The sequence below is a fragment of the Drosophila mojavensis genome, unplaced genomic scaffold, assembly GCF_018153725.1.
Source record: "Drosophila mojavensis isolate 15081-1352.22 unplaced genomic scaffold, ASM1815372v1 contig_19, whole genome shotgun sequence".
NCBI lineage: Eukaryota > Metazoa > Arthropoda > Insecta > Diptera > Drosophilidae > Drosophila > Drosophila mojavensis.
This window is the reverse complement of record NW_025318726.1, coordinates 246,598-270,520: the sequence shown is the minus strand read 5'-3', so window position 1 is coordinate 270,520 and position 23,923 is coordinate 246,598. Positions and strand designations below refer to the sequence as shown.

Genomic DNA, 23,923 nt, shown 5'->3' with positions numbered 1-23,923 from the left:
TATAAAAGAGAAACTCTGAACTTAAATAATTCGGTTAATAGGAAAAGATAAAATGGATGCGTCTAACCTATGACCAGCTATGTATATAGGGTATATCTAGGCTTTAATATAAAATCACATATATTTCCCAATTTCAGAGTTAACTGAATCACTGTAGGCTTCCCTCGCAGATAGAAGGAAATTATAAACAAATTATAAATTGAGTAATCTCGAGCTTTGAATAGATTTAACTGCTCTTTATAGTTCCCTAACTTTGAATATCAACTATTTTCTCTGGCTAGCTTTTGGTTTCTCTTATTGATATTTTTATAAGTTCAAACCAAATCTAAACCAGTCTAAAGTGTTTTACTATGAGCGTGAAGAATGGTGAAAAATTTCCCGGTCTAAAATGTTGATATATTTACGTTCTGCTTCGATCTCAGTCGCAAAGGTAATGAGCGTGCAGTCGAGGCGTGGCATCTAAAATTAAGTCACATTTTCGTGATGCTAAAGAAAACAACTGTGCAAATATTTGATCGAGTCGAAAACAAAATTCCGACTTCTCGCAGTTGACTCAGCGCGATCTCAACTCAGAACTTAACCAACTGCCGTGTGCGAAGCGAATGAAAGAGTTTTAAGATGTTCAGAGCTCAGCTAACCAAGGTTTTATTGCTGGGAGTGCTGCTCCTCGGGGGCAGCCAGGCGCATCCATTGCGCGGACGGAAGCGCGCCTTTGGTAAGGAATGGTCGATCTCTCCCTCAATTCATAGCTAAAGATCCCTCTCTCCTGCCAGGCATGGGTCTGCTGGGTGGCGCCTTGGCGGGCGCTGCCATTGGCCATGCGGTGGCCAAGGCACCGGGCTCATCGAAAACAGCTGCTCCTGCCGCTGCACCCGTCGCCCAGGTGGTGGAGAACGGTGTGCCCGATGCCAATGGCTGCTACAGGCAGACGATCAGGGAGCCTGTTTCTGGTCATCCCGGGCACTACATTGAAACGGTTCACCTGGTCTGTCCACAGCGCCCGGCAGCAGCTGCACCCCCGCCTGCGATGCCGGCACCTGTGCACGTGCTACCCGTTGCCCAAGCCCCAGCTGCATCCGTTTATCCAGTGATTCCTGCCCCGGCGCCAGTGGCTACCCATGTGGTGGCAGCCGCCGTTCCCGTTGATAATGCCACCCATTTAAATGGAACTCTTACCGTTACCACTCTGGGTCATCCTAACCCAGATCCAGTTTCAGTGCCAGCTGCTCCTGCTCCTGCTGCGGCTCCTGCTCCTGCGCCCTCTGCTGCGGCAGCTACAAATCCGCAATCTTCTTTAACTTTTGCTTATGCAACTGCTCCCATAGCGCAGCCTGCACAGCCAGTTCAGCAAGCCCCAGCTCAAGTGTTTCTGCTTTCCAAAACCGTGAAGAAGCAGAAGTCTGCAGCTAGTTCAGTGAATGTGTCATATGGTCTACTAATGCTAGTGGTTCTCTACTGCCTTATAAGCAGATAAATTTGAAATATGTAAATGCGGTGTCCTAATAAATAAAGTACGTAGAGGAAAATAAGTTCCCAGCATGTATTAAAAACTTCGTTAAGTATAAAATGCAAATTAATGAATTCAAACTTCCCGCCACTGTAAAATTCACGTGTGCTCAAATCGCAGCCAACCTAACGGCTACGCGCAATTTGGCGCGCAGCTAACTTCACATGACGCACCACTGTTAAAGTGCTGTTAACAATAACAGTGTGAAACGAGTTTTACATCTAGATGGCGCTAAATACCGAAATGCGTTCATAGCGCTTTCTATTGATAATTTTAATGTTACTCAAATGGCACCATTTGCAAATCTTTTAACAGTGCTTTATTTTATACAGCTGCTAAACGGTCACACAGTATTTGCCGCCGGCGTCTTTTCATTGTTTTCGTTGTGAAATTCGCGCGATTGCAGTTGAAGAACAAATTGAAATTCAGCATGAGCACTTGGGACCCCGAACGCGATGTGGAGCTAACCGACTCCGAGGATGAGATTGCAATGAAGCGCGATTTCCATGGGCGGGAAGCCATACTTTTCGTGGTAGACGCGAATCTGGAGGTAAACGGGAATACAGTGAAAGAAATTTGTATGTTAAACATAAACTTTATAGACAGAGCGCTTCATGGACGCACTTAGGCTAATACGCGGTGCTTTCATCTCCGGCATGCTGGTGAACGGCAAGGACCTAATGGGCCTCGTCTTTGCCAACACCAAGCACAGCCCGCCGCCGCAGGAGGTGCAGTGCCTGGAGAACATAACGGTATCGGCGAATTGCGCCATCTTCCTGCCGCTGCGCCAGCTGACAAAGGCCATAGTGGAGCACTTCATGGACTTTATGCAGAACGCCGAGGAGCTGTTCCCCAAGGAGTACGGCCTGGCCGAGCCAGACGGACGGGGCAGCTTTGCGCAGATGATCCGTCTGTGCATCGAGATGCTGGAGAAGTGCGGAAAGAAACTGAACAATGCCAAGATCGTGTACATCACGGACGTGGAAGAGCCGCACCCACCGTCCAGCCCAGAGTTTCAAACGGCACTGCAAAAGGCCAGTGATCTGGAGGGCAAAGAGTTCGAGTTCCAGGTGATTCCCATGATCGATGACTTTGACTACGAGCCCTTCTACAAGGAGTTCATAACGCTGTCGCGAGGTAAGTCGTAAGCACATAAGACTCGCTCCACATGCGACATTTGTTCCCCTTGCTGGCGTGCAGCTGTAGCCAGAAAGGTTTCAAGATGTCGCAGAGCAAACAGAGCAACTGTTTCACCCGCATCCAACTGAAGTACTATTGGGTTGCGCTTTTGAATTTGCTCACAAAACTACTATTTATGCTTAAGGAGCTCAGAGCTGGTACTACAGCTAATAATAGGTAGAGGCAGAGAGAGAGGAATGGATGTGAATTTGTTGATAGATAATCATTTGCAACTAACAGTTGACCGTTGTATTCTTTACGCTCTATTCGCGAATTCTACTTACTCGCTATCGCTCTGAGCAAGGGTCTTCGGTTCTATTCATTTTGAGAACCTCGTTTAGGGAGAGATACGATTGTAAATGAGTTATAGATCAAAGACTCATTGCAAACGGTCTTCACTCGCACGTTCCCATGCCCACACTCTCTTCACGTGCGCAATGCATGTGTATAGCGAGTACAACCTTAGCATATATACCATGGTTAACCCAATCGAGCGTTCGAGGAAATTCGATCTGTCCGAACGATGCAATCGGTTGCTCTCTGAGGTTTTTCTCTGAGTGTCTGTAAGAAATATGTAAGAATGGATAATCAAGAACTTAGCATCTTAGATGGAGCGACGGTTGGCAGATTGAAGAACTAATAAGGGTACGTCTCGTGGGGCGGACCGATCGACAGATAATTTATACGGACAGAGTATGTCTCGCCGATGAGCAAAGACTTCAGAAATGGTTTACAGATATTATAGGTATGTAGGTAGGAGGTAGAGATGGACAGATGCTGTCCTATATGGCGACGCCTACGGATGGAAGGAACAGCAAATAAAGACATGGATTGAATGACATGGATGAATGGACAGATAACTAAATGGCGAATGGAGTGTTGAATGAGCAGACGAACAAGAACAAGGAAGAGACGGAAGTATCTGTGCACCAACAACAACAACAAACGACAATTGTTAGCTGCATCCCATGATATCTGACTCATAGCTTAAGGGGATCCAGCTACAAAATTTCATTGAATTTATGCTATATACAAATTGGCAAACATCAAAAAATACTTTTTATTGTGTACGATTCTCTATGAGGGATGGAAAAGTGTTGAGTCGAAATTCAAATGACTGTTGTTAAGCGAAAAGTAGATAATGTAGATAATGCAGAACCTGTAATTGAGTGTGGTCAGAGTTAGTGGGAGGGTTGCAAATCCATAAATGTTAACATTTCTTAAATCTCTTTTAGCCATCGAAATAGACGCGTTTCGCGTGCCGGACGCGCAGCTGCAGCGCGAGATTCTGGAGGATCGCAAACTGAGGCAAGACTTTCTGCGCCGCTGTCTGGGTCACTTTACGCTCTCGCTGGGCCCCAATCTAGATATATCGGTGCAGTACTACAATTACTTCCAGCGGCGCGCCTATCCGCAGAAGGTGCACATCATGCGGCGCGACAACAGCGTCGTGCGCAAGCGGCGGCAGATTATGGTGCGGCAGCAGGACGGGCAGACGCAGGAGATAACGCACGAGTACCAGATCAAGATGACGGGCGGCTGGTACGAGTGTAAGATAGGCGAGGAGAAGCTGCGTGTGACCACGGAGCAGCTGAATCGCGTGCGCAACTTGCATCCGCCGGGCATGATGCTGCTGGGCTTCAAGCATCGCTCCACGCTGCCCACCAATTCTTACAGCAAGCCGTGCAGCTTTATGTACCCGGACGATCAGAAGATCATTGGCTCCAAGCGACTGTTCCGCGCGCTCTGGCAGCGCTGCTTGGAGCGCGCGAAGATTGCGGTTTGTCTGTTCATGTGCAAGCGCAAGTCCGTGCCGCGCTACGTGGCGCTGGTGCCCGTGGAGGCGGCCCAGCCGGACGACAAGAACTACCGCTCGCTGCTCTCGGGCGATGGCTTCAAGATCGTCTACCTGCCCGAGGCCAAGCACATACGGCACATCGACATGTGCGACTGGAACAGCACGGCTAACACGGCAACGGATGAGGGCGTTGACTTTTTCCAGAAGGTGATCCGCAAGCTGAGCGTCGACTACCAGCCCAATCTTATCAACGACCCCAATCTGGAGGTGCTGCAGTCCAATCTGCTGGCCCTGGCCTTGGACTTCAAGACCGAGGACGACGGTCTCAGCCAGCTGCCCGATCCGGCGATGCAGAACAAGCGCATCGAGAAGCTGCTGCCCACCTACGAGACGTTGTTTATGCCCGAAGTCGAGCCGGCCAAAAAGCGTGCGGCCAAGTCCAACGCCGACGAGGCCAGTGCGCCAAAGGTGGCCAAAATTGAGCAGGAGCAGCTGTGCAGCTACGACTTCGTGGAGCTGCTGATCAAGGACAAGCGACTGAACGCCTGCACCGCCCAGCAGCTGCGCTACATACTCGATGAGCATTTCGGCGTAAAACTGCCCAAAACCGCAACCAAAGCTGTGCTCATCGAACGCATCAATGCGCTAAGCGTCGATTGTTGATGCTGAATTGTAAAATAGATATGTGAGAAGTGTTTAAGTATTAGTATTAAGAATTGTTAAACTGCAACAGGAAATGTGAATGCATTGTTTGTTTTGCTGAGCATCAATTTTATATTTTTGTATATGCAAAATACATCCTATACATATATGCCTAATAATAGTTATGTTATGCCATTATATACCCTTAATACCTCGTATACCTTTCAATAGAATTGTAGAGCTACAACAGGAAATGTGAAGGCATTGTTATGAGCATGAGAAGATAATGGAACAAGTTGGAATTTTCGAAGATCCGAATTATATTTATGAATAAGCCAAATGCATTTGACATACATATGCCTAATATCTATGCTTGCAACTTGATTTACTTAAAACAAATTTAATTCGTTAATGAGATTGTTGAGATTGTTATATTGCAACAGGAAATTGTGAATACATTGTTATAAGAGTTAATAGAACAAATAAGCATTTGCCATGGGTTAGATTTATATTTGTGAATATGCCAAATACATTTGACATACATATGCCTAATAATATTTTATTAAATATATATAATAAAAATAAATTAAATATTTGAATATTAAGTATTAATATCTTATTAAAATATATATTTCATTGCCTTTTATATACCTTTTTGGGCTGCAGCAGTAAATGTAAATTCAATTATGTAATTAAGCATCAAATTCATATTTATGATTAATAACAGTTGGTCATTTGATTCTTTACGCTCTGTATGAAAAATCTACCAGAAAAAAATCAAAAGAGCTCCCGCTCTGAGAAAGAGTCTTCGGGTGTTTTCATATTCTGAGAAGCGAAGCGTCTGGAGTTGAGTTGGACTATTCGTGTGACGTCTCTTAGTGAGCATCGCTCAGGGATAGATCCGATTGACGTTCGTGAGCGTGAACGGTCTCCACACTAAATTCACGTACCCCAGCCATGTATTGAGCGAGCAAAACCCATGCAGACACACCAATACATACACAATCAACTCAAGCAGGAATCGAACGATCTCTTCAAAGAACCAATGCAAATGGCTGCACTCTATATATGTATGTATGTATATAAGGTATGACATGGCATAATAATATTAGTGTTTGTGCCTTAAATAATGAACTGTGTACAGCGAATGCATAAAAGGCTTTGTGGCTAGCTCAGCTCAGGCTGTGTTTCTTAACTTTCGTAATCCACTTAACGTAAAGCCGTAGGTTCGTTTTCGCGGTTGCCGGACATGGTTTATTTCTGCAGTCAGCGTAAATTGCATAATTCGACTCTTAACCCGAATAGCAGCAAATGTCCTTATGGCGTATGAAGGAGCTCGCAACTTTTGGGCGACTTTTGGGCCGGGCAGAACTTTGCACTCGCCTTTGTCCGATTCGAGGAACAAGCGTCAAAAGGCGAAATGCTGTAGCGTTCGCGTCAGTTGTTGTGTTCCTCGAGTGCAAAATGAGTTAAAAAATTATGAAAAGTGCAGAGGGAGCGAGTGTGCAAAACGAGGCGTGGCAGGTGGGCGAGAGCAAAGACCCATTTACGCACTTGCAAACAGTGAAAGAGTGAAACCGTAAAGAGGTAAAAGTTGCACCGAAGAACGGAAGTTGCGAGTTGGCCGAGCTTTGGCTTTGCTGCTGGCCAACTTCAAGATGGCCAACACGAATGTGGCCCGCCTTTTACTTTCTTGGCACTTTATTTTAATTTCTGCGGCGCCGCGGCTTGTTCGAAACTTTCTTTCTTCAGCTTTTACGTACTGCTGCCACTTTTCTTTGCTGGCCAGCGTAACTTGTGGCTAAGTCGAAATTACTTTGCCAAGCGGTTGGCCGATACCCTGTAAACAAAAGGGCAAAGGTAGCATTGGCTGCACAGATAGTTTGTCGAATAAATTACGAAGATCATTAATCTATATCTATAGCAAGACAATCTGCGCCTGATCTTTCCCCTTTCCTGGCATATTGAAAATCGTATAAATTATCTATCGATATTACGGCGTTTCAAACTATCTTTATTACGATGTCCCACTCCGGCTTACTACAAATTCAACTTTAACAAAATTTGGTCCATTCCGGGCATACTACAAAAAACAGATGACACTTCTTTTTTTTACAGTTACTTGGCTGGGATACGCATATCCTTGAGGGCATTAACAGCTTGCTGGTACAGCTCCAATCCGTTCAGATGGGGGTTCACATCTAGATACCTCTTGAGCTTCTTCTGTTGCTTTTTCAGATACCACGTACTCTCGGCCAATAACAGTTGGTACTCCCGTATGAGCTTCAGGTGCTCGACTTTGCGGTCATCAGGTGCCGACTTGTGAATCGATTTGATGAGCCGCTGCTTCTCAGATCTGATCTGGTGCGCGTGGAACTCCTGCCGACTTAGCATGAACAGCATCGTGTGGACAAGCTCCTTCAAATTACGTTGCCTCTGGTCCCCCATCCTCTTCTGCATAATTCTCTGTTTTATTCTTGATTGGATACGTTAGAAATTAAATGTTGTGCAAAATACATTTAAAAAAAAACTGTTACATGATTAACAAACTAAACAAAACACAATGTTTGCTGAGATTGCTGGGAGTATTCGAATTTGACATGAGGCTTAAGGCAGCTGCAAATTCTGGTCTCAATTCATCTGAAAGCTAACGAAAAGTTAAATCCGACGATTTTTAATTGGAAACTTTGTTTAAAGACATTGAAAAAAGCCTACGATAATTGTGCTTCAATTTAATTTAGTTTTAATTTCATATAATTTGATACAAATATGTAAACGATTGCAGTTAGCTTTGATTTCAGAATAAATTCTTATATATTGCTTAAAGATTTTTTCCTGTCCATCAACATACGAATCACCTTAATGTAAACTGTTTTAGGTTTTTATATTTATTTGCCAATTATTTAACGACAGCTTCAGCCGTCTTGCCACATTAAGCCACACTTGGCTTTAATTTTAGTAAATAAATGCAAGAGACAAACACAATGACCGCTAAACACACAACACTATCATTAATATAAATATATATTTATAAACGGGTGTGTGTGTGTGTGTGTATCAAATGGGTCAAGCGGAAGTAGCGCTGAAATTCATTTCCGTTTTACTCATACATTAAAGAGAAGAGATAGAGAGAGAAAGAAAGAGAGCTGCGATGAAATGCAAAATGTTTAACTAATGATAATTCAATTATACAGGCAGTCAATAAATATAATTAGCCATCAATAGGCCAACTTATCCCATTGAGTGCTAGCTGAGAGTCTTCACTGTGCAGCGTAGAGAAACAGAATTTTAATTGGCTCACTTTACTGGCTAAAGACTCTAATTAAAGGCGAACCGAGCTGGCTCAGTGCTCGGTTCCATTAATCATCATCTTATTTATCTTTCGAATTTGGCCCGGCATTAATTTCAATGAGTATAACCAAAACATGCACATGCCGAGGGCCTACGCCATGGACTTGCCTCAGATAATAATTTTGTGTCAATTAATTACAATTACCCTGCAGCAGCTCGGCGATTGTGCGACTTTGTCAATTGAACAGACACAGCACAGCATAGGTAAAACGCCATGCAGCTGCCCGAGGCAAGCAGACAATAGTAATTTAATGTGTGCATGTGTATGTGTGTGTGTGTGTGGATGCACTTGTGCGTGTTTCTGTAGCTGCAACAAAAGACTAAAATATTTGTCAAGGGTATTTGTGCAGAGTGTGGACAAAGTGTATCCACAAAATTGTGGAAAGTTGAAATTTAATCAACTTGCTTGCCCTGGTACCCCGTGGCGTATGCGTTATAAATGTGTCTGTGGACATAAATTGAATATCACCTCAAAACAGGCAGCAGGCATTCGAGTCAGCTGAGTCAACAGACAAACAAAAGTGACAACAAAACATGTCTCAAGCACCCTGCAGAGCACAGAGTGTGTGTGCGAGAGAGAGAGAGAGCGGGAGAGAGAGTCTGTGTAAATTGGTCAGTAAATAGCAAACAACTGGACTGCAGGGGAACATTCTCAAGTATTTAGTTAACTAACTGGCCTTAAATTTCTGAAAGTGTCTTTTGACTCTGCTCCTTTCAAATATCTGCTTGACATAAATAAAAATCCTTTTTGAGCTGCTTTTCGATTACGAACACTTCAGATGAAATTCATTTTCAGCTTAAATATGCCATTCAAATACACATATGCATACAAATACGTAAGCCGTCTATAGACGGCTCAGATTAGACGCGTCTTAGGCGCACAGCAGCATAAGAGCTTACAGCTCAGCTTAAAACGCGTCTCGAGGTAGCAGACAAATGTGTTGCCTACTTATCGGCGCTCAGATGATTTATATGTCTACTTGATGGCAGCTGGAAATTTAAATAAAATCCAATTGAAATTACACCAAATGCAAATACTTAAAATTTAACTGTACAAATTTAATGTAATTTTTTATTCATTTATATATTTTCTTTTTTATTTTATTGCATATTAGGGAATCGAATTAATTAACTCTGATTCTCACCTTCAAGGCTTAGAAATCAGAGTGTGATTTATCTCTATTTAATGTCGATCTGTGCTCATCTGAAATTTCGCCAGCTGCTGCTGCCGCTGCTGCTGCTGAATCATCCGTATTTACATAGCTACTAATTTGTGTGGCATGAATGAAAGCCAAACCACAGCCGAACCACCCAACCACCGACTTGTGGCTGCTAACGCAACGCCGTCTGCCTAGCAACTGCAAATGACTGATGCATGTGTGTGTGCGTGTGTGCGTGAGTGAGTGTGATGTGTGTAAAGATGAAAACATGGGATAGCATAAGAAAAAAGCGCAGCAAAGCGTTAAGCCGTTGGCGGTTGCGTTAAGCAACAGCTGCTGGCGACACCTTGCAAGTGTTGTAAAGTGTCGGACGGAAGGAGAGAAAGAAGCGTCACAAGGCTGACGTTGCTAATGCCACAATATGCGAGTGCAACCGCTGTCTATGTGTCTGTGAGTGTGTGTGACTGTGTGTGAGCTGCCGTATATGCGTTGTCGCTGAGAATACACACACACACACACACACACACAAATGCATTGTGGTTAAGCAATTTGCGCCAAACGAAATGAAAGTTCTAAGCGCATTGGCCGTCACATGTATCAGCACACACACACACACTCACAGACACACACACACATACATATAAAGCCTAAGTTACCCAAAAGGATGTGCAAGAAATCTTTATAAAATATAGTACTATAAACTGAATTAAAATAAATAAGAATTAAATAAATAAAAACGTAAATAAATGAAATTTAATATGTTAAAAATTTAAGTAATGTATTTTTTTTTAATATAAAATTACTATACCTTAAATTTACTTAGAATTGAAATAAAATACAATTTTATTACCTATACGAAAATAAATTCAAGTAAATAAAAAATTAAACTAATTTTAATAATAATAAAAAATTAAATAATATTATTTTATTTTAATTTAATTTGAATTTAAAATTTTTCTGATTAAAATGACTATACAAATAAAAATGTATTAAATTTACTAAACAAATTAAATTAAAACAAAATAAAATTTCCACAAAAATTAAAGTATAATTAATATAAAACTTATTAAATGACAACAAATAGTTTATTATTATTTATTTATTTCTGTAAAATGCAATTAAAATGAAAATTTTAATATTTTATGAATTAATTTATTTTAAATTAAATACATATGCATCGGGTCTTGCTTTAACATTAATAACCCTCCAAAAGTTTTCATAAATTTTCATATTCCTATATAAATCTTCCGACTAAAATCGAACCTTGCGCTGTAAACCTGCAGCTGTCAGCTGTGCATTTGGCATGCCATCGAGTCCGCTTGGGTGCTATCGGTTTGTGTGCACCAGGTGCGATATGGCAAAGCTGTCATATAACTGCTTGTCTGTCTGTGACTGTGTATGTGTGTGTGTATGTGTAGCTGTTGGTTGGTTTTTTGTAGCTGCTGTTTTGCGGCTTGCGCTAAATTTCATAATTTTTGCTGCTCTGACTGCTCCTGCAGCTCCTGCTGCTGCTGCTGCTCCTTCTCTCGTAGCTGTAGCTGTTCCTGTTCCTGAATGTCTCTCAGTCACGTGTCATTCATATCATATCGCACAATAAACAAGACCGAGCGGCAATGACCGACCAGTCCATGTCGGCGCCCTGCTGCCAGCCGCTGTCCTGTCCTGTCCTTCGCTCCTGGCGCTGCTCCTTCGCTCCTGCGCCTGCCGCTGCTGCTTGTTGGCATGGCGCATCGTTTGTTACTGTGCTCGCCTTATTTCGATTTATTTTTATGTGCACTTCCTTGTGCACTTTGCATTGGTTTCTTTTTTGTTTTTATTTTTCACTCACATTTTTTTTAGCTCAACCCTCGGACTTGTTAACTGAAAATATTTTCTCATGCGTAAAATGCATGACAAGCGATGCAGACAGAGACGTTGACGCATTGAAATCCCAGCTGGGTGGTTTGCTCGGTGCTTAGGTAGCCAGCTTTGGCTGCCAAATTGTCTGGCTTTACCAAGTGGGCCAAATGGGCGTCAGCCGGGGGGACGAGGTGCTAGAGGGTGAGGCGTGTGCTGTGTCAGGTGTGTTTAGCGCGCAGGTGTATCGATTTGTTATACGCGTGAACTTGATGAAGTGTCGGGCAATCGGGCAAATATTTCATACGGGGTGGCAAATAAAAGAGAACGAGTTCACAGCGTTCACCCTGGGCCTGGTTGATGTGCTGCCCCATGCCACTAGATGGCTGAATAAATTGTGAATCAGCTTGAAACAGTCAGCAGCTCAAAATAACAAACAATGAAATAAATGGTATACGTAATTTCAGTCAGTATTTGATGCTTCAAGCTTGGCACGATCAAAGCAAAGTTTTGATTGTAAAATGCTGTATTAATGGAGCAAAAGACAGCGCACAGATCCTACTTCGATTATAGCTTCCACTATAGTTTCTTACTGCCACTTCATCTATTTGCATTTTTAGTAAAAAAGAGCTGTACTGGACTTTAGAGTCTTCCAAATTCTAATCAGAGAAATAGATAATTCTTTAATTGAGTTTTTTTTTTTTTTTTTTTTTTTTAGCCAGGCTTAACTCTTCTCTGAAATGAGGATTCTATAAAACACTTATGGATATTATCTCTATTTAACTTTCTTTAAACTACATTATTTGATCAGAAATTCTATTTAATTAGCTTCCCACTCTCGTCTTCCCTAAGTAAGATTTTTGATTTGATGTATTTCTTCTACACTTTCACTGGAAATTAAATTTTTTAAGCCTTTAAGCATTATTTTAGACATCGTCTATATATATATTCTTTTTGCATTTAATTAAGCATCCAACAGCAGCTCAAGTGAAGTCAGGCAAAGCCTTAGCTGGAGCTCCGTTTCCACCGTAATTGATCGGAAACGAATACAAAACCGAACTTAAATAAAAACATTTAATTAAATATGCAATGTGAATTAGCCTATAAAAGGCAGGGAGAAAACAAAACGGAAAATCAACAGCCAATTGCCAGCACAATATCAATGGATAAAATATGCAACAACAACAAACGCACACAATTGAAACTTTGCTCGGAATATTTAAACAATGCTGAAAAAGCGGAATACGAAATAAAAATAAAAAATAAAAAAAGTTGAGTCGGACTGATATAAACAATTATTAAAAGCAACCCAGAGCCGGTGCCGGCAGACGGGGCCAGGCGGGAGCTGCTCTGCTGTGAACCCAAGCAATATACATAACAATGGGGCATGGGCTGCTGCTGATTGTGGGCAGCGGCACGGCTCCATGGCTCCACTCTGGACACACGAGTCCCCTTTGGCCAAATAATTAAGCCTGCCATTCATTAACCAAACTTGGACCGGGGCGTTACAACACAACAACTGAGCAAAGTTGCGGCCACTTTTGTTGCATAGTGTAATGCAAAACAAAAGTTTTTTATCGAGGTGTGCGTGAGAGTTTCTATAGATATGCGTGAGTGTGTGTGTGTGTCTGTGTGTGTGTGTGCGAGTGTTGGGAATGCTTTTCTGTGTGTGTGTGTGTGAAATCAGCAAATCAGGCAAAATAGCACAATCGACAGCTCAGACACTCTGTGCGTGTGCGTGTGCGTCTGTATGGGTGTGTGTGTGTGTGTGTGTGTGTGTGTGCATCGCACACTTCCACTCAGCCACCCATCGACCGAGTTGAATTAATTGTAGCCATCGGCCCGTTTGGCAGTTTTTGGCCAAGTCGAAGGCAAATTGCAAGCTGGCGCCTAACTTGCTCTCGCAATTGCTGCTTAAATAAAACAAAAATATGTGCACTATATATGTATGTATGTATATATATGAATGTATGTATTTGAATGTGCCTGCGGCGTGTGGCACATTCACAAATTTATAGAACTCTCCCAAGACTGATTAGAGCTGGCTGGAAAGGGCTTTAATTGTCAAAATGAATATACATATACATGCATACATAATGTGTGTGTGTGTGTGTTGTGTCTATGTAGTACAAGTACTTTTCAAGGACGAATGTGTTAACATAAAAAAGGCCGAGTTACCTCGAGTTTAAATGGCTATTAAGTTTCTTACATGAGGCAGATTTAATATAGATATAATAGAATATTATTGTAATATAACTTGAGAAGATTGACCTTGAGTCTACATTGTAGACTCTACTAATATTCGCTAAAGAAAGTTGAATTTAGTGTAATGTCCACCATATCGACCATATGATGTCTCCTTCAGTTTTAGTTCGCGGCATGGCGTGTTGAAAAATACCCTGTAATTTCCAATGCTTTGGAGCGAAAGCACCAAAATTTTATAGTAACGTTACCCAAAAACTCCTCATTATGATTTCCATGAGAAGCGAGAAAGCTTTGAAAATCATTAAAGGTACAACTTTCTACTGACTTACTCAATTGGCAAAGTGAAAATACCGAAAAATAATATTCGGCACTATTTTGGAGTTTTGACCTTGAATGAGAATTCTGTAGTCAATTTCGACATTTTACTTCTTCAAAGTGCGTTTTATTGATCCTTCTTCGTGATGTTCTCAGTTGACGCTCAATGGCGTTTGCCATCGCTAAGTTGGATCATGGCGAATTATGATTAGATAATCAAAAACTCTATGCACTGCGTGGTGCAATCGCCAATTGTGCTTATCCAGCTAAATATAATGCAATTACACTAATTCGTTTGAGTTTCGATGCTTCTAGCTGTTTCTTGAGTTAATTTAAATGACTTGTGCGCTTCTGAATAATTCTCAGAACTGTCATGCGGCATATAAATTTGCAGAGAGCTGTCAGTCCGAGGTCAGAAGTCGCTCACAGTTGGAGTGCCCAACCCTTTGTCTTAGTTGTAGTACAAGAGCTCGAATGTCAGTTTTAATGATATTAGTTATCGATTTGAATAACAATAGAGTATCAGAGACAGGAGTTAAGTTGAGCTGTACTGAGTCCCCATTTCTATTATTACTAAGCGAGAGATAACTAAGGCCAAAAACTAAGTTAGTGTAGTTTTTATACTCATTCACGAAAGTGAATCAGTATATTGGTTTTGTGCAATGTCCGTCTTGCTGTCCGTCCGTCTGTCCGTCTGTCCGTCTGTCCGTCCGTCCGTCTGTCCGTCTGTCCGTATGAACGCAATCTATTTCGGCGCTATTGAAGCTAGAGACTTGAAATTTGGAACACATACTCGTGTATATCTCCGATTTATAAAGTGTTAAAATTTTCCCGATCCGCCCACTAGGGGCGTGGCAAATCGGAAAATGCATTTTCCGATATACCAGAAATCATGTTTGTTGAAGAGCTAGAAAGCTGAAACTTGGTATGTAGGTCCGCGTTGACCACCCAAGATCACGAGCTATGGCGGATATATCTACGCCTATTGGGGGCGTGGCAAATCGGATAAAACTGTATCTCCTAAAGTTGTAAACCTAGAATGCTGAAATTTTGCACGTCAGCTAATGGTATGATTCTATAAAGTCTGAAGATAAATTATAAGTCTACGCCCGTTGGGGGCGTGGCAAATCGGACCTGAAGATATAGTGATTTTTTAAATTCTCCTATATTTTGGACACTATTGATGGCAGAGACCTCAAATTTTGTATATATACTCGGACTGATCACCCAAGACCAAAAAGTTTTGTCGGATATATGTCCGCCCACAGGGGGCGTGGCAAACCGCAAAAGTTTATATCTCCTAAAGTATAATAGCTAGAAGCTTCAAATTTGGATAGTTGAGTTACTGGTAGCCTCCTCTATCGATTCCCCAAAAATAATTTTTACGCCTCTTTAGGGGCGTGGCATATAGAAAAATACCCTGTAATTTTCACATTTTTTTAGGGTAAGCATTCAAACTTTGCAGTTAGGGTAACGTTATCTCTTTCTAAAAACTGACCAAAAATGAGGTGTCTACGCCCAGTTGGGGCGTGGCAAATCGGAAAACCCTGTATATTCTACAGTATTAGAGCGAAACTTAACTACTAAATTGTTGATGGGATGTGAATGAGTATTCCGCAGTCGGTAACGCCCGACTGCAACGTTCTTACTTGTTTTTTTCTATTTTATTTTTCTATTTTTTTTTTTATTTTATTTTCTTTTATTTTCTTTTTCTTTTCAGCAATTTTCGTGTACATTTTCTGCATAAATTTACAACAACAACTGCTCAATTTGGCAACACATTCATATATTGCCCACAGCAACTCACTCACTCACTGTTGCTCAGAGAAGAGAAAGAGATATACATAGACAGGGAAAGGGAGGCAAATACAGAAAAAGAGTAAAATTCTTGTGTAAATGCAACACTTGACGGTACTCTAAGTAGCCGCTGGAGAGTTGACCAGCACAAGTTTTGGAATTTTCAGAGGCTTCACGAACAAAACGTTGAATATGCAATGGCCGGAGCAAGGCAAAGGGCATGGCAAGGGGAAAGGCCAGGGGAAAGGCAAGGGAAAGGCAAAGGCCGGCTGGACCAATGGGGGCGCACTGTGGAAAGGCGGTCAAGAGTTTATCAGGAGCCGAAGGACAAGCAAGAGCTTGACATTTTGCTTAGCTCCCAAATGAGCAACAAATAGTGGGCAAGTGGCACAGTGGAGACTCGTGTAGGTGGCTGCCTAGATAAGCAAATGCGCGTTGCAAAATGTTCAATCATCCAAGAGAGCTGCCCGAGCGGCAGTTATTAATGCCGCGTTATCAGCAGCGCGTCTCCAACTGCTGGCCATTACTCCCATCTCGCATTGCTTATAAATTTCAATGTCCTGTGGCAACAAAAACAACCGCTGCGCCAGCTGGAGCACTCTGCCACACAAAAAGCCAAAAAATTAGCATAATTTCAGTCGCTGCGGCGCAGCACTTGCAGCACTTGCGGCCACAGATAAGGCGCAAAATGAACGCGACTCGGTGTGTGTGTGTGTGTTGCATCTCTTCTTGTTCCTCCACATGTGCGTGTGTCTGTGTGTGTGTGTGTGTGCGTGTGTCGCTCACTTGTTATTTCGGCTGCATCGTGTTAAACTTGCGTCATATGTGTGCCACTGGCTGCCGCATGTGAGTTTTTTGCGCTTGGCCATGAAGTTGTTTGGGCTGCTTGCGCCGTGCGACACACACACACACACAGTTGCAAACACTGGCTCACTAACACTAAAGCACTTGCGCTGGCATATAATTTGCATAAATGTGCAACGGCAATGCGATGCGTGCATCCCCAAGATCCCGAACCATGCATCTTTTGGCGCAAGCAGGAATTAAGCCAAATGTGATTGGTTCACTGATATGCTGAGAATGATTCAAAGAAACTGGGAAAGAGAGAGAGAGAGTGAGAGATAAAGAGAGAGAGAGAGAGAGTGAGAGAGAGAGAGAGTGAGAGAGAGAGTGAAAGTAAGTGGAAAAAGGTTGAAGAAAGGGCGAGAGAGGGCAAGAGAAACAAGTAGAAGGTTGTTCCATAGAAGGATGTAGAGAGATAGGGAGTGTGTGTATGTATGAGAGAGAGAGAGAGAGAGAGAGAGAGAGAGAAAGAAAAAGATATATTGACAATCAGACAGAAAGTGAGAGAGAGAGAGAGAGAGAGAGAGAGAGAGAGGAAAAAGGTTGAAGGAGGGGCAAAAGAAAGAGGTAAAGTTAGTTCGAAAGAGAAAAATAGGAATATATGTATGTGTGTATGAGAAAGAGAGAGATAAAGAGATAGAAAATGTGTGAGTGTATGAGGGAGATTGAAATAAAGTGAAAGTGATATATAGACAATACGAAACAATGGGAGTGAGAGAGAGAGAGATAGAGACCAAGATCATAGCATATCATTTACCCTAACAAGTATATATGTATATATATGTATATTCATGATCAGCATAATAAGGTAATCTGATTTAACTATGCATGTTTGTTTGCTTATATGTATGTCTATATTTCTGTCTGCCTGAGAAAAGCAACTGATGAAGAAGAAAAAGTTGTCTATATATATACAGCAGTATTCAGATTATATTCATATTTGAGTAAAACGAAGCTGGAGTGCTTGCAGCAGCAGAGAGTGCTCCCATTGGTCACTTGAAGGTCGGCTGCAACGAGCTCTACCTGGCACCGGGCTTAACATTTGAGAGCGACGTAGGCTTTGAGTGAAAGTCTCCCTATATAAAGGGCAGCAGCTGTAGCATTTCTTCAGTCGTTCAGACCTGGTGGGGGTCGCTCAGTCGTGCAGTGCAGTAAAATGAAGTGAAGTGTGTGTAAATCTTTATTGGTCGTTCAGTTAAGTATTGAAGAAATTAGAGAAATTACTTAGAAGAAATACTTAGAGGAAATATTTTGATGAAATACTTAGAATAAATACTAAGAAGAAATAATAGAATAAATAGTTAGAGGAAACACTTAGAGGAAACATTTAAAGTAAATACTTAAAGGAAATACTTATAGGATATACTTATAGGATATACTTAAAGGATATACTTAAATAAGTTTCACATACGCACAGACGAGACTAAATCGACTCAGCTCATCGCCCTGATCAAGAATATGTATAATTTACGGGATCTGCTTTCAGCCTGTTACATACATTTAACCAAACCAATATACACAGATTTTCCATTTTAAATGGGTTCAGGGTATACAAATTAAAATATCATAAAAAGTGAAAAATGCGAAAAGAGATCTAAGGTCTAGCAGCCTGGTACTGTCCATTCATTAGACTTTCGAACATTTCAATGAATTTGAAACAAACATTTCCGGTACAGTAGAAATTTCAGCACCAGAACTACCATGTCCCGAACAGAAGCGACAGTTGGTAATCCACTGGGATACCACTCACGCGCAACTGACCAGGTGCCGAGCGCCTTTATGGCCACGATGATGCTGGCGACGACGCCACAGGCCATGCAGGACCTGTTGGCCCCAAGGATGACGACGGGCAGTATTCGGGAGTACAGCCAGGTTGGGGACGGTGTGCAGCTGAGGCAGCATCCACTCTTGCTGCTGCCGCTGGGGATCGAGCGTGTGCGACAGCGCCCGGAAATGGTGCGCAAGGTGTCCGTGGTGGGCAGCCACGTGTTGCGGTATCTGAGCCGGTCGAGCAATGCGTTGCCGCGACGCCCTCAGTTCCGCAACTTCCTGCGCGCGCGAATGTCGCGCATTGATCAGAACATGAGTCACAGGAACGCCTCTACCTTCGATCGGGCTGATGAGCACGTCGACTTGGCGAGGGGCAGCGTACAGCCCCCCTCAGAGTCTGGCCTGGGATTGTTGCGCATTCAGCCAGAGTCGTATGCAATGCGCCACATGCTGGCGTCCAGCTCTGACGACAACTCCTTCCTGGGGCAATTGAACTGGAAGCTCTATTTGGGCATGCTCTGTATCATCGCGATGCAGGCTCTGCTGAAACTAGCATTCCAGCAGATATTCAAGAGCTGACCTCGAGCCTGTTACTCAGACCGAGACCCGAACTTAGACCGAGTTTGCCCCAGGCAGGAAGGACTTGGAAGCGTTGCAAATGGCAGTTTACTGTTAGCTGTCAAATTTATGCTAGAGTTGCAAAATTAGTTTAAGCCAAAAATTAATTACCAAAATCGAAACAAAATAATAATAAACCCGACTTACAAACGAAAAAATTAAAGTAAGCTCAGAGCTACAGACCTCCCTTATTTAAGAAAACTGTATAGGACGTATATATGGACTCAATAAGGTATAAAGTATTTTTTCAGGACAGAAACAGGAACAGAAACAGGACAGATTTACTGTTAGCAAATCTCAATAAAGGCCAACATTTTTAAGTGCAAATATTGAAATATTTCTATCCTGATTGATACCTTAAATCTGCAGCTCCCCCACGTTATATTTAGCTTTACAAAAATGCTGACCAGCTGTGTGTGTGTGTGTGTGTGTGTCTGTGTGAGTGTGTGTGAGTGTGTGTGAGTGTGTATTCTTTACGAGCCCTTTGACTCCCCATATCAGCTAGCTGTCGGCTCACTTTCATCCAATTAACTTTCTGGCTTGCGCATATGCGCATATTCATATTACTTATTCATATCGATGTATATTGCGCTTATTAAACGCTTCGGCTCGTCGGCGTCGAGTCAAGTTCAGCAGGCCAGAGGGGGGCGGCAGGCGAGCAGAAACAATTCATTTGCCTGCCACTCAGATTCTCAGCTGCTTATTCCCAAAGCTGCGTCATCCTGTTGTGCATGTGTATGTGTGTGCGTGTGTGTATGTGTATGAGTATAGGTGGCACACGCTTGCTTCATAATTCAAAGTGGCAACACTTTTGCCAGCAACTGAAAACTCAGCTCGACACACGCCGCCCCACCGCCCGCCGCCTCGCCGGAGAAAATGAATGATGGAAATCATCTCCCCAGGCACTTGGCCCCGACAATCTAATACGTGATATACAAAACAGACACCACTGCGATCTGAAATGAATTGAAATGTCAGCAGGCAGTCGGCAGTCCGGGCGGAAGGATGAAAAGCTGAAGGACTGAGAGCAGCACAGTATTCGCTTCTCTATTCCTATTTTCTATATTTTTTTTCTTTATTCTTGTTCGTTTGCTGCTGCTGCACTTGCAGCAGTCATTAATAATTGCAAGCGCCACATGGGGCGTATGAGCAACTTGGCTAGCAATTTACTTTGATCAACTCAATTGCTGACATCAACATTGTGCCACGCCCTATGCACATTTATATTTTGTGGGCGGCACTTGACACTAATTAAAATTTCAATGCCCGAGCATTCTTCCGACTGTTGCCATAATCACATGCAGCTTGCTGAAACTCAAATTAAGCATTACCTGGCTCTGCCCTGTCGAGCACTGTCTGCTCCATGTGGCACACGCTCGTCCCATTTCGTATTTGCAGGGAAGCATCAGCATTTGCTACAATTTCCTAATAAGCAATCGAAGCAGATTTTCAGTGAATTTCACAGTAGAACGAAACAAATATACATATATAATATATTAAATTTATATTTATTATTATTTTAATGGCGTGTGGAACAACGTCTTATTGCTGTGCCTGAATTTATACATGTATTTTTAGCTTGTGTGCGAGTTGGCGCTGCTGTGTCCTCTCGCGATAGGGATTCATCCTCTGACAATGCAGGAACCACCCAACGATCCACAGGGCCAGCCAAAGCCCAGGCTCATATCGTGCAAGTGTTCTATTATTTAAGTAAATTCCTAATAAATTTTAAGTTAAAATTAAATGTAGTTAAATACAAACCCTTTTGAACCGGGCCAATAAACATACTGTAGCTGGAAATTTGCCAAAAAAAAAAAAAAAAAAAAAAATTAAATAAATAGACGTTGTTCCTAAGGCCGTTGTTGCTGGGCTGAAGTCAAAATATAAAAGCAGCATGTTGAAGAAAAATATGATTTATTTTCCTTAGATTATATGATTAAAAAATCTATTTTGTTCATCACATTTGTCTATTTAAAATATATAAAATATCATATATCGTATATTTATATCCTGTTATATCCTAAAAAAAAAAAAAAAAAAATAAATGAAATAAAATTAGTAATTGAAAACGTTATTATCTTAATTATTATTTTATTGCTTCTCTCTTTTTCGTTTAGAAATTTTATTTTTATTTTTTTATTTAGCCTTCATAAACGTGCCTATTGTATATATTTATTTATTTTTTTTAATTTTTTATATATATTTTAAAACACATATAGAATTAGTAAATGAAAAAAGCTCAAAAACTGTTCATTTTTCAAAACAAAATTTTTTATTTGATCTTGTGCAAAATTTTCTTATTTTAAAAAATATCTAAATCTGCATTCCTGTAGTTCCGAAACAACTGTTCTCTTTTTTTTTTTAGGGATCTGCAGCATTTAACTCCATTCCTTAGCCCACAGGTAATACAACTTCGGATTTTCAAATGATGGTCGATTTTTCAGCCTCACTTCATATTAAATAGCAGATGGTGAATGTATTTTATATGTTTCTGCACATCAGTTGACATCGATCCTTGTGTAGTCCTTGTCCCCTCATTCAATGTTAACAGCCACCGCAGCACCCACCGCAACAGCTACCACAACAACTGCCGCAGCAACCGCTGCAGCAGCAGGGACCGCTCAACGACCCGCAAGGCCAGCCACAACCTAGGATCATGTTGTGCAGATGTTCTAAAATAGAAAAAATATATGTATATATTATATATACAAAAATATGTATTTATTTATTCACTTCATATTTATTTATTTTTCTTACCCTTTTGGACTGGACCGATGAACATTTTTGCAGAATTAAATTTAATAGAAATTTAGATGTTGAACTTTTGAATAGTTGTGTGAGACTGAAGCTATAGAACACGGTGCGAGCTCAGGTACTAAAATTGATGACAGGCTTCTCAATGCTAACTTTACCAGATACAAATTTTTGTATTACACAAACTTGAAATCAATTTGAAAATATAACTAGATTGACTAATAAAAAGACTAAAAGAGATGTAATTGGAGCAAATATTCAACAGTAAATTGGAGATGAACAAGATGAGAGCTATTGACCGAAAAGATGTTGGCAGCGTTTAGCTAGAGTATTTATAAAGACTAAGCTTTGAAGGTTAATGCGAAATATCCCATAATTCCCATGTGAGCAGCAGTTTAAGAAAGTTGGACTTTTTAGTCGATAAGCAGTTAAGAAAAACGGTGCACCATTTCGAGCGAGGACCAGCCAGTGAATTAGAGAGCAAAAGCATTGATACCTATCACAACCAAAATAAGTAACACTAAGTAGTCTCCACTATTTAAAATACGTTCTATTCGAGTTTCGGTGGAGTAGAAGAGCTACCCATAATCCATCAGTCATGGCTCGATCGGCTATATATATAGTAGAACCCGGTTATAACGACTTATATGGTTATGGCGTATAAAATTGGGCTGTCGAAAATATATCAAAATATCAATATATCGTTATTTTGTTGTTTAAAAATTATATTTATATCGTTATATTTTTTTTGGCCAAATATCGAATATTTTTTGCGATTTATTGATATATTGGAGATGGTCAATCTCGTCATAAATGAATCAAGCAAAAAAGTAAAAAAAAAAAAAATTGAATATGGAAAAACGAATTATTCGAACTTTAAAAATGGAGCAGCAAAATGTAATTTGTGCCTTAAATTAATAAAAACAAGTGGTAACACATCAAATATGGCGCATATGAAAAGAAAGCACTATGATGCTTACACTGTGCGGAAAAGAGAGAGCTTGAGATGTACCGCAGCTTGCCACAAACATCTAGGGAAAGGAATTCAATAAATTTTTGGATTTTTCATAAGGCGGCTATGCATGCAGTATCTAAGATCACATTACGATGCTTATCCACTCCTGGTGCCTTAGTGCCTTCGGAGCGATATGCTTCGGGAATAAAATGTGCTGTCAGCGACCCGAGTTTTTTCTTTATTTTTTTATTTTTTTTTTTTCAGTCTTTGAAACCGAATACTGGAATTAAGCGATTAATCTTGTCATCATACTTCAAAGACCACAATAAAAACACGAAAATTATAGGAAAAGCCTCACACTTTATTTGTTAAACTATGCACATAATATTGCCTTTGCCAGAAGATGTTGAATGTGGTTTCTTTCTCGATGAGATTGTACTGGCAAAACGGCAGCCCATTGGTCCCCGTCCAAAACTGACACGATGAAAATCAGCCCGATTATCAGCAGCAGCCGCCGCAGCCTCCTCCACAGCAACCTCCACAGCAGCTGCCGCAGCATCCACTACAACAACATGGCCCACTTAGAGATCCACAAGGCCAACCACAGCCCAGGATCATCTGGTGCAGATGCTCTATAAAAGAAAAGATATTTATATAAATATTTATACTTGTATATTACTTAAAAATAAATGTAAAAATAAATATTTTAAAATCCTTTTATATATGTATATGCTTTAAAATTATTTTTTTTTTTTTTTTTTTTCATTTTTTTTTTTTTTTTTTACATACCTTTTTGAACTGGGCCAATGAACATTTTGAATACTTAAGGATAAAAAATTTAGGTGTTACACTTTTGAGGTAAGGCGGTAGACTGAAGCTATAGAAGGCAGAACGATGTAAGGTACAAACATTTTTGATTGCTTTTTCAAAACTAACATGATTTCAAAAAGTAAACAAATCGATTTTGACATTTTTAAGTTGAGCAAAATACAAGGAGAATTTCTGATGATTCTTGCGTATTCTTGTACCCATTCATTATCAGGATTAAATTAAGCAATAAGCAAGTAAATTAGCGCATCCATTTAATTTTCTGGGTGTTAAATAAATACTTAGATATGGTACGTAATTCTTGTTGAATTTGGAGGTATGTGAAAATACATTGAGTGTGCTAAAATGTATGTAACAGGTCGAAA

At 41.0% G+C, this 23,923-nt stretch overlaps 3 protein-coding genes and 2 long non-coding RNA genes across 5 annotated transcripts; 2 read left to right on the top strand and 3 right to left on the bottom strand.

The window, feature by feature from the left end:
• Positions 1-516: 516 nt before the first annotated feature.
• Positions 517-1,529, top strand: LOC6572595 (calphotin). The gene is made up of 2 exons (XM_001998666.4): positions 517-715; positions 774-1,529. The coding sequence occupies exons 1-2, from the start codon at positions 619-621 to the stop codon at positions 1,472-1,474; spliced, it is 798 nt and encodes a 265-aa protein (XP_001998702.1). The 5' UTR covers positions 517-618; the 3' UTR covers positions 1,475-1,529.
• Positions 1,530-1,839: 310 nt separating this feature from the next.
• On the top strand, positions 1,840-5,731 carry LOC6572596 (ATP-dependent DNA helicase 2 subunit 1). Its single transcript, XM_001998667.4, has 3 exons — positions 1,840-2,057; positions 2,110-2,644; positions 3,922-5,731. Exons 1-3 carry the CDS (start codon positions 1,938-1,940, stop codon positions 5,145-5,147), a joined length of 1,881 nt encoding a protein of 626 aa, XP_001998703.2. The 5' UTR covers positions 1,840-1,937; the 3' UTR covers positions 5,148-5,731.
• Positions 5,732-7,244: 1,513 nt separating this feature from the next.
• LOC116803681 lies at positions 7,245-7,574 on the bottom strand. The gene has a single exon (XM_032727891.1). The coding sequence runs from the start codon at positions 7,572-7,574 to the stop codon at positions 7,245-7,247; it is 330 nt and encodes a 109-aa protein (XP_032583782.1).
• Positions 7,575-20,508: 12,934 nt separating this feature from the next.
• On the bottom strand, positions 20,509-20,964 carry LOC116803682. Its single transcript, XR_004363718.2, has 2 exons — positions 20,783-20,964; positions 20,509-20,720 (listed from the first exon to the last, which is right to left on the bottom strand). It is a non-coding gene; the product is annotated as an uncharacterized LOC116803682 (long non-coding RNA).
• A 306-nt stretch (positions 20,965-21,270) lies between these two features.
• On the bottom strand, positions 21,271-23,629 carry LOC26527847. Its single transcript, XR_001449534.2, has 3 exons — positions 23,520-23,629; positions 21,779-23,362; positions 21,271-21,693 (listed from the first exon to the last, which is right to left on the bottom strand). It is a non-coding gene; the product is annotated as an uncharacterized LOC26527847 (long non-coding RNA).
• Positions 23,630-23,923: the final 294 nt, after the last annotated feature.